We start from the raw sequence: 13,687 nt of genomic DNA, 5'->3' as shown, positions 1-13,687 counted from the left end.
ATGGTGCCATCTAGTTAGCTTAGTATAAGGAATGTGAAATGATTTATACTTTTACTTAAGTATATTTGAACAATTACATTTACTTTTGATACTTAAAGTATATTTAACACCAAATACTTTTAGACTTTTACTCAAGTAGAATTTTACTTGATGACCTTTACTTTTACTCAAGTATGAAAATGTGGTACTTTTTCCACCACTGCATGTGTGTGTGTGGCTGGGCTCACCCCTGGCTGTTTTCCTTCCAGAAACAGCAGCCTGATTGTAATGACTTATTATCGAATGGTGATTTAACCTTTTACTGCAGTGGGCTGAATCAGAGTCACACAGAGTGATTCTTTGTAGCCTTAAACAAATCTACTTGGAAACAAAAGTATACGCCTCACACACATGGTTATGGGCTTAAAATATAGATATAGAGTTGATTGTATTACATTTTGACTTTGCATCCCAATAGTACACTTTATATACGTCACAGAAGACTGAAATATAACAAAACCGTTTGAAATAGAAACACTGGATTTTCGGCTGGATTTTTAAAAATTATGTTGATTAATTATGAAAAATATGAATGACATTCCACCCGTGAGGCCACTAGGTCATTTGACTGCAGGATAGGGCTACTATTGTGAAGCTCCCATAGAGCAGACTCTTCATGACAGCAGCCATACCTACACACACACACACACACACACTTGAGATTCATTCATCACCCCACATGTTCCCCAGTGCTGCGTAGGCAGGTGCGTCTCATGTAGTTAGCATCCATAATTCAAGCAAGCCAGCCAATGGACACAGAGCTAAGGAGTGGGGAGAAAAGACCCCTGTGGTATAGTGTGTATTGGTAGGGGGGCAGGCGTGCGTGTACACTTGTGTCTGCGCACACATGCCTGCATATAGAGTGTGTCAGAACTCCTTTGTCCACACACCTTCCTAGGGAACACTAGGAACTCTCTCTCTCTATGTGTAATTCAATACTCCCCCTCAGCAAGCAGTTCTCTATTGTTCTGGTTGTGTCTGTCGCTCTGGTTGTGTATGTTGTTCTGGTTGTGTCTGTCGCTGGTTGTGTATGTTGATTATTTGATTGATTCTAACCTCTGACCTCTGACCCTGGCAGGCTCCCTGGCCGTCTCTGTCACTGATATGACTGCTCCGGTGGTGGGGTCGTCAGGAGGAGTCTATGCCCTGGTCTCAGCACACCTGGCCAATGTCGTCATGGTAAGGATGTGTGTGTGTTTGTGCGTGCGTGCGTTTCAGAGCAGCCCTCTTGTCATGAGATTACTATCATGCTCAGACATTCATCATGTGGCATCAAAGCAGGGCATTCTAGGGCCCAGTCTATGGATTCCATACATTCCTGCCTTTCAGCTTTCCCATTTACAAAGAGTGGAAGGGTGTGTCGACTATCTAGTGTTGAAAGTGTGTGTGTGTTGTGCACTGCATAGTGTTAGAGTGTAATTAGATAATTGTCATATAACTTGATTTTCTCCCATTCTGAGCCTGCAAGTAAATTCACCTTTGACCTTAGCTGTGCTCTGATTGGTTCAATCCATGCATACTACCCTACAAGGTTATAACCTTAGAAGTAGGGGCCATAAGGCCATACTGCTGTCTATATAATTGGATGGTCCCTGTCATCGAATATTTACACCAGTGGGCCCTTTACAATCCTCGGTGGTGCTTCCTCCTCTCAGACAAATTTCCTACAACACCAAGAATAGGGAGAAGGTCAAGGGTCATCACATGATGTCTTTGTTGGCTCTGAAAGCTATCATGGAAGGGGAAAGATATGTTATTGTTGTAATCTATGTGTCACTCTGAATGTTGACAGTTCTGTAAGTCGCTTTGGACATAGTAAGTGTCTGTTACATTACTATCTTATGTAGGAAATGAACGAGGCTTAGTGTCATGGATTATAGTATCATTATTAATAGGGCCAGGTGTTTTTCCTGGTCAGGTAACATGGTCAGGGACAAACCCAGGTCCATGTTTTCTAACATGGGAAAACCCCTGGCCTGAATCATGAACCCTTTATCTTGCTCTCTCTCTCACTCCTTTTCTCATCAACTCACTCTGCTCCTCTCTCCCCAGAACTGGTCGGGTATGAAATGTCAGTTTAAGCTGTTCCGGATGGCCATGGCTCTGGTCTGCAGTAAGTCTGTCTAAACTCTGAAGTTTCTCTATATTCAAATCCGATCTGAGATACCCCAGTCAGTCCCTACACCACTGTGTGACTAGCCACAGCCTGCAGGTAACCAAAACCAACACGCTGTTAATTTGGATCATTAAAAAACAAAGTCGCTAGAGGGAACTCCGGTCTTGCGTACTGTTACAATAACCTTGCTCTTGACCTAGTTAGTACCGTGGTGGATGTAGGTTTGGAGACAGGAAGGGCCCTGTGGCTAGCAATAGACAGTTAGAAAGAACATACCTTACTGGTAAGATTAATGTGAGCAACGAGGACGGGTTTGTTGTGGTCTTAACCTTTATAGTACCTAACCAACTTCTTATTTTTCACTTTCTTTCACTATTTTACACTTACAATTTGGCAAGTTACCAAGATTTGTAAGAGATAAACATAGCAGTATTTACAATAAAATAAAATAATAAATAACAATATCACTTGTTCACTATGGAAACAGGACTATTACCAGCATTATGGTAACCCTTCTCTCTCCACCCCCGTCAGTGAGTGTGGAGTTCGGCCGTGCCGTGTGGCTGCGGTTCTACCCGCCGGCCTTCCCGCCCTGCCCCAACCCCAGCTTTGTGGCCCACCTGGGGGGTGTGATGGTGGGGCTCACCCTGGGGGTTGTAGTCCTCCAGAACTACGAGCAGCGTCTCCAAGAGCAGTCTCTATTCTGGATCTTCTTCTCCGTCTACTTCCTCTTTGTCCTCTGTGCTGTCTTCTGGAACGTCTTCGCCTACAGCCTGCTGGACGTCCGGCTCCCCCCCATGCTTTGAGCTCTGAGAGGTGGCTACATGAGCTGCACCCCCCTCCCCCAGCCCCATAGGCCTCTGAACAAGTCTGGTCTCAATAGTGCAGGGCTGCATGCTAAGCCAGTTGGGCTTTTCAGAGAAAACTGAGAGGGCCAACTGCGTACCTCAGATCCGATGGAACATAACAATCTAGGTCCAAGACTTCAGAATTTGTATCTTCATTCTAGAGTACTGTATGGAACAGAGTATGTCGGCATCTCCTCTTAAATCCAATGGTGCCTGAAACTGTAAGAAAGAGGTTCATATGACAGTTAGCTTCAATAAAGGACAATTTCATAGGGTTGGAGATTGTGATGATACCCATGTCTCCAATCTGTCATACTATAGTACTGTTATCTGAAATGAAGCCATGAAATGTTCCACTGTTGACATGTTACACTGTACTGAGTACATCTGATGTGACATGGGTTTGTTCCAACTTCCTGATTTTTGTCTGGTTACCTGACTGTTTATACATTCAACGATGCTACGTGTACATTGTTGCCTTTCACAATATGTCTGGCAAGACAAATGGCTGAAGCAGAATGAGATGGGAACTCAAGCTAGATATTTTCAGGCTTACATTTTTGTTGTTGCCTTTGGTGTGTCTTGCTCTAAGTCTTAACTGTGTCAAGCACTCTTGTCACCCCAAAGCTGTGTGTGTGTGTGTGTGTGTGTGTGTGTGTGTGTGTGTGTGTGTGTGTGTGTGTGTGTGTGTGTGTGTGTGTGTGTGTGTGTGTGTGTGTGTGTGTGTGTGTGTGTGTGTGTGTGTGTGTGTGTGTGTGAGAGAGAGAGTTCTCACCTATACAGTATGGCATGCACAGTACTGGAGGAGTGGACAGTATTGGAGAAGAGGACAGTATCATCCGGGTTACACTGATTTACATTATTCTGTTATGTGCAAATGGAAATGGAAGTTGTCATAAGGTGAATGCACCAATTTGTAAGTCGCTCTGGATAAGAGCGTCTGCTAAATTACTTAAATGTAAATGTAAATGTAAACAAAGATAGAAGTGCGGTTCAAACCCTGACCGTGTGTTCCTGACCATTGCCAAAACCCACCCTTAACCAATAGCATACAAAAGACGGAGCACTACAGAGAACATGTACTGTTTTATTAATAGGGGAATATGTTGCCTTTTGTGATGAGTACTGGTTGAGTTGAATGTCAACATTCTCCCTCTGGCACAGACTTATTGATAGGTATTCAATATTGAACTCTGTTACAGACTGTGGAAATGGTGCTGCATGTGAATAGGTTCCTCCCTCCAGAGTTAGCCTTCAGTTAGTACTGTACTGTCAATGCCCTTATTAAGGAGAAAGCTAAGCCATGTTGTATTGGATGCTGTGTTTGCTTCAACAGGAGAACACGTCGCATCTCAACCAACCAAGGCTCAAATTAGCCTGGTCCCAGATCTGTTTGTGCTCTTACCAACTCCATTGCTGTCATTGTCAAGCCACAGATGTTTGGCATGACAATGAGTGACATGGAGTTGACATGGCACCAGGAACAGACTGGCACCCAGTCTAGCTCAAGAGTTTACTTTAACTTAACCTCACGTTATGCCGCTTCACACAAAATAAATACTAAGAAAGACTGTAAGTATTAACCAATTAATATGTTAACATACAATAGCTGGTTGTTGATTGTTGAATTGGTCTACATCGTGATGTGTAAAATATCCTGTGTATTTAACATTTGTTGATTGTATATTATAAGGTCTATGATACGGAACATAGTGGTAACTGACAATATTTTAACATGTGCATATTTTGTAGATTTGATATGTAAATACTGTACTGGAATACATTAAACTGTTTTTATAATGAAACGTATTCTGACCTCTTGGTGTTATTTATGATTCAACCTGCACAAGTGTTTTGAAAGACCATTTTCATTGAATGCCTTTTGTTTTACTGCCCCCCCCTCCCGCACACACACACACACACACACACACACACACACACACACACACACACACACACACACACACACTATCCCTATTGCCCAACTTCCCCAGCCAGACAGTTTTTTAGCAACACATTTGAACTGCGATGACTGTTCAGCAAACTGATTGTCTAGAGTAGACTAAGGCCTCTTTCACATAGGCAAACAATGGAGGCAACAAGGGACCAATAGAGAAAAGGCCTCAGTGTTGTGAAGATATCCAAACAAACCCAATTGTGTCCTCGCTCCAAACATCATAGTGTCCAGACACACACAGCAGTCTTTCTCTGTGGTCAGGGATCACCCGACCCCCTGTAGTGCAAAGAGACCTCCTCGGACCAAAGCTGTTTCGGTCACAAAACCGGATGAACTTTCCAAATGGTGTTTGGCGAGAGCTCTAGCCTGAGTAGCCGAAGAGGCATTTGAGAAAACAGTTGATGTCAAAGTAATCAATGAAATGCGTGAGGACATCAATAATGGCTGATGATGTTGAAAAGGCTTTCGACTGACCGTCTTGAGTGGTGTTTTCTATTAAAAACTTTGGAAGCATTCAACTTTCCAGTTGAAGTAATACATTTCATAAAAATATTATATAAATATCCTAAAGCAAGAATATACACAAATAATACAATATCTGAATAAATTGCTTTAGAAAGGGGCACCGGACAGGGATGTCCTCTCTCCCCCCTCCTGTTTGCACTGGCAATTGAACCAAGAAATAATTGGACAAGAGGACCCGAACGTAACAGGTATCAGTATTGGTAAACATGAATATATACTAAACTTATTTGCCAACGATCTCCTGATATACCTGACTAATATTGAATGTAATGCCCCCATTGTTAAAAATATTTCTGGAATACTCTAAAAACTTAAATAATTGCCATAGGAAAAATAAAAAGAATAACTCATGATCTACAGCAATCCGTTAAGTGGACCACAAAAAAATATGAAATACTTAGGTATTTGCTTAATAGGTTAAAACAAAGAAAAAACACATAAAGATAACTTCATCTCATTACTCAACAACTTGAAAGCAGATCTAATTAAATTGATCAATCTCCCCATAAATCTTACAGGTAGAATACACCTCTTTAGACTGGCATTGCTCCCAAAGTTTTTATATTTGGTTTCGGTAATACTAATTACCCCACAGATGACATTCTTAGTATACTTGGCCATAACAGACTTTATATGAGCAAATAAAACTCATTGAGTAAATAGGATAGTTTTACATTTCCCTAAGTCTAAGGGTGGTTAGAGACAAAGTAAAGTCGCTCAAACACGAGACATATGTGGCAGGGTCTACAGTCAATCACGGATTATAAAAAGAAAACCAGCCCCGTAGCAGACATCGACGTCTTGCTCCCAGACAAATAAAACATCTTTGCCCGCTTTGAGGACAATACAGTGCCACTGACACGGCCCGCTACCAAAGCGTGTGGGCTCTCCTTCACCGTGGCCAACATGAGTAAAACATTTAAACATGTTAACCTTCGCAGGGCTGCCGGCCCAAACGGCATCCCCAGCCACATCCACAGAGCATGCGCAGAACAGCTGGCTGGTGTGTTTACGGACATATTCAATCATCCTTATCCCAGTCTGCTGTGCCATCATGCTTCAGGATGGCCACCATTGTTCTTGTTCCCAAGAAATCTAAGGTAACTGAACTAAATTACTATCGCCCCGTAGCACTCACTTCTGTCATCATGAAGTGCTTTGAGAGACTAGTCAAGGATCATATCACCTCCACCCTACCTGATACCCTAGACCCACTCCAATTTGCTTACTACCCCAATAGGTCCACAGACGATGCAATTGCCATCACACTGCACTCTGCCCTATCCCATCTGGACAAGAGGAATACATATGCAAGAATGCTGTTCATCGACTACAGCACAGCATTTAACACCATAGTACCCTCCAAAATTGTCATTAAGCTGGACGAGGTCCTGGACTTCCTGACGGGCCGCCCCCAGGTGGTGAGGGTAGGAAACAACATCTCCACCCCGCTGATCCTCAACACTGGGGACCCACAAGGGTCCGTTCTCAGCCCTCTCATGTACTACCTGTTCACCCATGACTGCGTGGCCATGCATGCCTACAACTCAATCATGAAGTTGGCAGATGACACTACAGCGGTAGGCCTGATTACCAACAACGACAAGACAGCCTACAGGGAGGAGGTGAGGGCCCTCTGAGTGTGGTGTCAGGAAAATAACCTCTCACTCAATGTCAATAAAACAAAGGAGATGATTGTGGACTTCAGGAAACAGCAGAGGGAGCACCCCCCTATCCACATTGATGGGACAGTAATGGAGAAGGTAGAAAGTTAAGTTCCTCGGCGTACACATCACGGACAAACTGAAATGGTCCACCCACACAGACAGCGTGGTGAAGAAGGCGCAACAGCGCCTCTTCAACCTCAGGAGGCTGAAGAAATGTGGCTTGACACCTAAAACACTCACAAACCGGGGGCAAACTACCTACCCTCCAGATACCTTCAGCACCCGATGTCACAGGAAGACAAAAATCAAATCAAATCTCTCCAGAGGGTAGTGAGGTCTGCACAACGCATCACCGGGGGGCAAACTACCTGCCCTCCAGGACACCTACACCACCCGATGTCACAGGAAGGCCATAAAGATCATCAAGGACCACAACCACCCGAGCCACTGCCTGTTCACCCCGCTATCATCCAGAAGGCAAGGTCAGTACAGGTGCATCAAAGCTGGGACCGAGAGACTGAAAAACAGCTTCTATCTCAAGGCCATCAGACTGTTAAACAGCCACCACTAACATTGAGTGGCTGCTGCCAACACATTGACTCAACTCCAGCCACTTTAATAATGGGAATTGATGGGAAATTATGTAAAATATATCACTAGCCACTTTAAACAATGCTACCTAATATAATGTTTACATACCCTACATTATTCATCTCATATGTATATGTATATACTGTACTCTATATCATCTACTGCATCTTTATGTAATACATGTATCACTAGCCACTTTAACTATGCCACTTTGTTTACATACTCATCTCATATGTATATACTGCACTCAATACCATCTACTGTATCTTGCCTATGCCGCTCTGTACCATCACTCACTCATATATCTTTATGTACATATTCTTTATCCCCTTACACTTGTGTCTATAAGGTACTAGTTTTGGACTTGTTAGCTAGATTACTTGTTGGTTATTACTGCATTGTCGGAACTAGAAGCACAAGCATTTTGCTACACTCGCATTAACATCTGCTAACCATGTGTATGTGACAAATAAAATTTGATTTGATTTGATTTGATCAAATCAAATTGATTTATATAGCCCTTCGTACATCAGCTGATATCTCAAAGTGCTCTACAGAAACCCAGCCTAAAACCCCAAACAGCAAGCAATGCAGGTGTAGAAGCACGGTGGCTAGGAAAAACTCCCTAGAAAGGCCAAAACCTAGGAAGAAACCTAGAGAGGAACCAGGCTATGTGGGGTGGCCAGTCCTCTTCTGGCTGTGCCGGGTGGAGATTATAACAGAACATGGCCAAGATGTTCAAATGTTCATAAATGACCAGCATGGTTGTATAATAATAAGGCAGAACAGTTGAAACTGGAGCAGCAGCACGGTCAGGTGGACTGGGGACAGCAAGGAGTCATCATGTCAGGTAGTCCTGGGGCATGGTCCTAGGGCTCAGGTCCTCCGAGAGAGAGAAAGAAAGAGAGAAGGAGAGAATTAGAGAACGCACACTTAGATTCACACAGGACACCGAATCGGACAGGAGAAGTACTCCAGATATAACAAACTGACCCTAGCCCCCCGACACATAAACTACTGCAGCATAAATACTGGAGGCTCAGACAGGAGGGGTCAGGAGACACTGTGGCCCCATCCGTGGACACCCCCGCACAGGGCCAAACAGGAAGGATATAACCCCACCCACTTTGCCAAAGCACAGCCCCCTCACCACTAGAGGGATATCTTCAACCACCAACAAAAAGATCGCTATCATCCAGAAGGCGAGGTCAGTACAGGTGCATCAAAGCTGGGACCGAGAGACTGAAAAACAGCTTCTATCTCAAGGCCATCAGACAGTTAAACAGCCATCACTAACATAGAGTGACTGCTGCCAACATACAGACTCAAATGTCTGACCACTTCAATAAATGTAATATATGGATTCAATAGTCACTTTAAATAACGCCACGTTAATAATGTCTACATATTCTACATTACTCATCTCATGTGTATATACTGTATTCTATACCATGCACTGCACCTTGCCTATGCCGCACGGCCATCGCTCATCCATGTATTTATATGTACTGTGAGCGTACAAAGTAATTAGGCGTCACTCTAAAGCTGGAAGGTGGAATAAACGAGTCAGGAGTAGGTTTTTCTGATTGAACACGGTTCTCTATTGAGGGTATTTTGTCAACAAAAACATTAACATAATCAATGAAAAATCTTCCAAGGAAAAAACACACATCTTCTTCTCCAGATGAAACAAGAACACAATAGGATAATCTTTAAACTACAACAAACATAAATCACGGGTTTGTCACCGTCTTCGTGGTTCTTTCAGCACAGCTTCTCTCTCTCGGTGGCCATCTTCCAGAGATAGTTTCCCCTCCTCTGCTGGGTCCATTCTCTCTTTTATAGGGGAAGGAGAGTATCTCATTAGTACCGTCAGCTGTGCTTAATTGACTCTGGTTACCTGGTCTCCCATGCTTTGTTGGGCTACTATCCATGAGCCCAGCCTGCCCTCTAGTGGTCCTTCCACATACCTTCCCCCCCAGGACCGAACCGGAGGGTCGGGCGCCAGACGCACCGTCTTGGTCGCGTCGGGACAGCGCGTCTGCATTCCCGTTCCTCGATCCGGCCCTGTGGATGACATGGAAAGAGAACGGTTGTAAAGACAAAAACCATCTGGCTATTCTGTTGTTATTGTTTCTCTTACCAGCCATCCACGTGAGGGGCGCATGGTCAGTAACTAATGCAAACCTCCGACCCAGTAGGTAGTACCGGAGATAATCGAGGGCCCACTTGATGGCTAAGGCCTCTTTCTCTACGGTCGCATACCTCTGTTCCCGATCGCTGAGTTTCCTACTAATGAAGAGAATCGGCTTCTCTGCTTCACCTTCACCCTGAGCTAGTACGGCCCCGAGCCCTGTATCCGAGGCGTCGACCTGCACAATGAACTCTTGTGAGAAGTCCGGAGCCTGTAGAACGGGATCAGAACACAGGCCATCTTTTAACAATTGAAAGGCCTCTTCCGCCTCGTCTTTCCACTCTACCTGGTTTGGCAGGTTTTTCCTGATGAGGTTTGTGAGGGGTTGGCAATGGTTGCATATCCTGGGATAAAACGGCGATAATATCCTGTTATCCCTAAGAAGGCCCGAACGTCTCGCTTGGTCCGGGGTCGAGGCCAGTCACGAATTGCCCTGGTCTTCTCTGCTTGCGGGCGTATTTTCCCATTCCCCACGGTATACCCCAGGTATTCCGCTTCGGACAGGCCCAGGCAGCATTTACTTGGATTGGCTGTCAACCCTGTGGCTTCCAAACTCACGAGCACCGCCCGTAATCGCAGGAGGTGACTATCCCAGTCCTCGCTGTGGATGACCACATCGTCTATGTACGCCGCTGCATACTCTTGATGGGGCCGTAGAATGGCATCCATGAGGCGTTGGAAGGTTGCAGCGGCTCCGTGCAGTCCGAAGGGCATCCTCACATACTGGAAAAGCCCCTCTGGGGTGGCGAAGGCAGTCTTTGGGCGATCCTCCGGAGCCACCGGCACTTGCCAATATCCCTTCGTCAAATCCAGGGTAGTGATGAACTTGGCCTTTCCTAAGCGTTCCAAGAGTTCATCCACGCGGGGCATGGGGTACGCATCGAATGTAGAGATGGCATTCACGCCCCTAAAGTCGTTGCAGAGTCTCATACTACCATCGGCTTTGGGGACCAGGACTATGGGACTGGACCACTCGCTCGTCGAGGGCTCGATCACACCCATCCTCAACATCTCACTCACCTCTTTCTTAGCGATGACTCGGCGAGCCTCAGGAATCCTGTAAGGGCGGATATGCACTTTCTTGCCGGGTTCAGTGTGGATATGGTGGAACAGGACATCTGTTTGTCCTGGGAATGGAGAGAATATTCGACCAAAGTTCATAAACAGCTTGTCTAGCTGTCTTGACTGCTCCGGTAGGAGAGTTTGGCCACGGCGCACCTGTGGTAGAGCCTCTTTTTTTTCTTTGCCCTTCAGGGCTATCAAAGCCACCTCCTCTTCTCGTCCATGGTACGTCTTCAGCAGGTTTATGTGATAGAGTTGGACCTTCTTCCTCCTGTCAGGTTGCTTGATGAGGTAATTGACCGGTGAGACCCTTTTCATTACCTCGTAGGGCCCCCTCCACTGCGCCAGCAAGCGATGTTCGGCCGTGGGCACAAGCACCATCACTTTCTCTCCCACGGTGAACTCACGGGGGGTCGCAGATTTATCATAGGCCCGGCCTTGGGTCCTTTGGGCCTTCTCCATATGCTCCTTGACTATGGGCCACACTGCTGACAGGCGGTCTCTCATCAGGGTAACGTGTTCTATTGTGGATCGAAAGGGGCATGGTTGGGTCTCCCAGGTCTCCTTGGCTAAGTCGAGGATTCCTCGACAGGGTCTGCCATAGAGCAATTCAAACGGAGAGAATCCAGTGGATGCCTGAGGTACTTCTCGCAGGGCAAACATTAAGTGTGGGAGAAGCATGTCCCAGTTTTTTCAGTCTCGGGACACCACTCTTCTCAACATGCTTTTAATTGTTTTGTTCAAGCGTTCACACAACCCATCTGTTTGAGGGTGGAATATGCTTGTACGTATCTGTTGAACCTGATATAACCGACACAAGTCCTTCATCAACCGGGACATGAACGGGGTTCCTTGATCGGTTAAGATAGTCTTGGGAAGGCCCACACGAGAGAACATCAGGAATAACTCCTTGGCAATTCCCTTTGACGACATGTTACGCAGGGGTATGGCCTCCGGGAACTTGGTAGCATAATCTATAACCACTAGGATGTACTCGTGTCCTCTGGCGGATTTTGGGAGGGGTCCTACGAGGTCCATAGCTATGCGTTCAAAGGGAGTCTCTATGATGGGGAGAGGAATCAAAGGGTTACGTAGGTGTGGCCGTGGGGCTGTACGTTGACATTGATCACACGTCTTACAATACCTGGCCACATCTCGGGTGACACGGGGCCAATAGAATCTCTGCATGATTCTGTCAATAGTCTTGTCTCGTGCCAGGTGTCCTCCTAGGACGTGGGAATGGGCTAACTGTAGAACTGTATCCCTGTATGGTCTAGGCACCATTAGTAATTCCTGGTTTTCCCCCCTTCGTCGTACGACCCAGTATAAGAGACCCCGCCTGATTGCATAGTAAGGAAGAGGGGGTTCACCTGATCCGTCGACGTTCCTCCCGTCGATCACCTTCACCTTCCTCATGGCCTCCCTTAGGTCTGGGTCTCTATGCTGCGAGGTGCCGAACTGTCCCTTTAATTCCTGGGGCAGGTCAACCTCAGTAGAGGGATGTGGAGGTTGTTCCACATCCCCATCAGGGGAGACCGAGGAGAATCCCTTCCAGGTTCCCTCCTCGGATGGAGCTTCAAATATATCCCTTAGTGCCTGGTTGCTCCTTCCTTCCTGCGTTGTGTATAACCCTTCACAGGTGTCTTCATCGGTGGTTTCCTGGAATATCTGTCGTAAACGTTGGGTCGCTATTTCTTCCTCTGCAGTAGAGGACGAGGACGCGGCTACGTCTCCTTGTAGTACTACTACCTCGGGCTTGGAGATTCTCTTCTTTCCTGTCCCCCTTCTTCCCGTGCATAACGTCATCTGCCGAAGCTCCTTATATAGGGGACAGTCTCTCCCGATCAATAATGGCACCTTCAGCTGGGGCACTTTCCCTGCCCTGACTGTACACCTTCCTTTTGGAGTGAGAATAGGCAGATTCACAGTGGGGTAATAGTGGGTGTCTCCATGGATACAGGATACGGCTACTTTGTCTGGTAGCAGTGTTGCGGAGGTCACCATCCGCTCCTCTACTAACGTAACCATACTTCCTGAGTCGAGAATAGCTACCACATCTTGTCCTTCAACTCGCACCGGAATCTCTGAGGCTGGGGCTATCTCTGCTAACCAACAGTGTTGATCCTGCCCCCTCAAAACGGGATGTGTGGGGGTAGGCAGTGACGACTCCGTGACCATGGGCTCATCCTTGCTAGGACATTGTGGGGCATAATGGTTGGGAGACTGACACTTATAACACCGACCCGGCTGTGTGGTGGCTGACTTCTCCCACCTCCGGGGGGGGCTTGAACGTTTCGGTGGCAGGCGCGCCAGGGTGAGTCGTGGTACGGGATTGGAAGACTCCTTCCGTTCCTCCTTGTCACTTTTTAACAGCTCCCCTGTAGACCAATATGTTTCCACCGTCTGGGCTATGTCGTCGGCTGACAACGGGTTGGCTTGCCCCACAACCCTTTTTAAGTCACTGGGTAATTCTCTCAATATCTTGTCCACTACGAGAGTCTCTATCACATGTCCTACTCCTTTTCCAGGTTCTAGCCACTGTTTCGTCAGTCGTATTAAGGCGAAGATCTGGGCACGGACGGGTTGATCAGCTGTATAGGTCCATTGATGGAACTTTACAGCCCTATCTCTGGCAGTCAGCTGGTACCGGGACAGGATCTCGGTTTTTAGTCGCCCATAGTCCGCAGC

General features: G+C 46.2%; 1 protein-coding gene across 1 annotated transcript in view; it reads left to right on the top strand.

Annotated features, from left to right (window-relative positions):
• Positions 1–4,812, top strand: part of LOC124002459 (rhomboid-related protein 3-like) — a 52,939-nt gene extending 48,127 nt beyond the window's left edge. The window contains exons 7-9 of the mRNA XM_046309866.1: positions 1,118–1,218; positions 2,092–2,152; positions 2,690–4,812. Coding sequence (XP_046165822.1) covers positions 1,118–1,218; positions 2,092–2,152; positions 2,690–2,961 — 434 coding nt within the window. The 3' untranslated portion in view covers positions 2,962–4,812. The remainder of the gene's footprint in view (positions 1–1,117; positions 1,219–2,091; positions 2,153–2,689) is intronic.
• The last annotated feature ends 8,875 nt before the right edge of the window (positions 4,813–13,687 follow it).

This window comes from Oncorhynchus gorbuscha, linkage group LG18, assembly GCF_021184085.1.
Source record: "Oncorhynchus gorbuscha isolate QuinsamMale2020 ecotype Even-year linkage group LG18, OgorEven_v1.0, whole genome shotgun sequence".
In the NCBI taxonomy this organism is placed as follows: domain Eukaryota; kingdom Metazoa; phylum Chordata; class Actinopteri; order Salmoniformes; family Salmonidae; genus Oncorhynchus; species Oncorhynchus gorbuscha.
The sequence above is the reverse complement of the archived record's forward strand: the minus strand, read 5'-3'. Positions and strand labels throughout refer to the sequence as shown.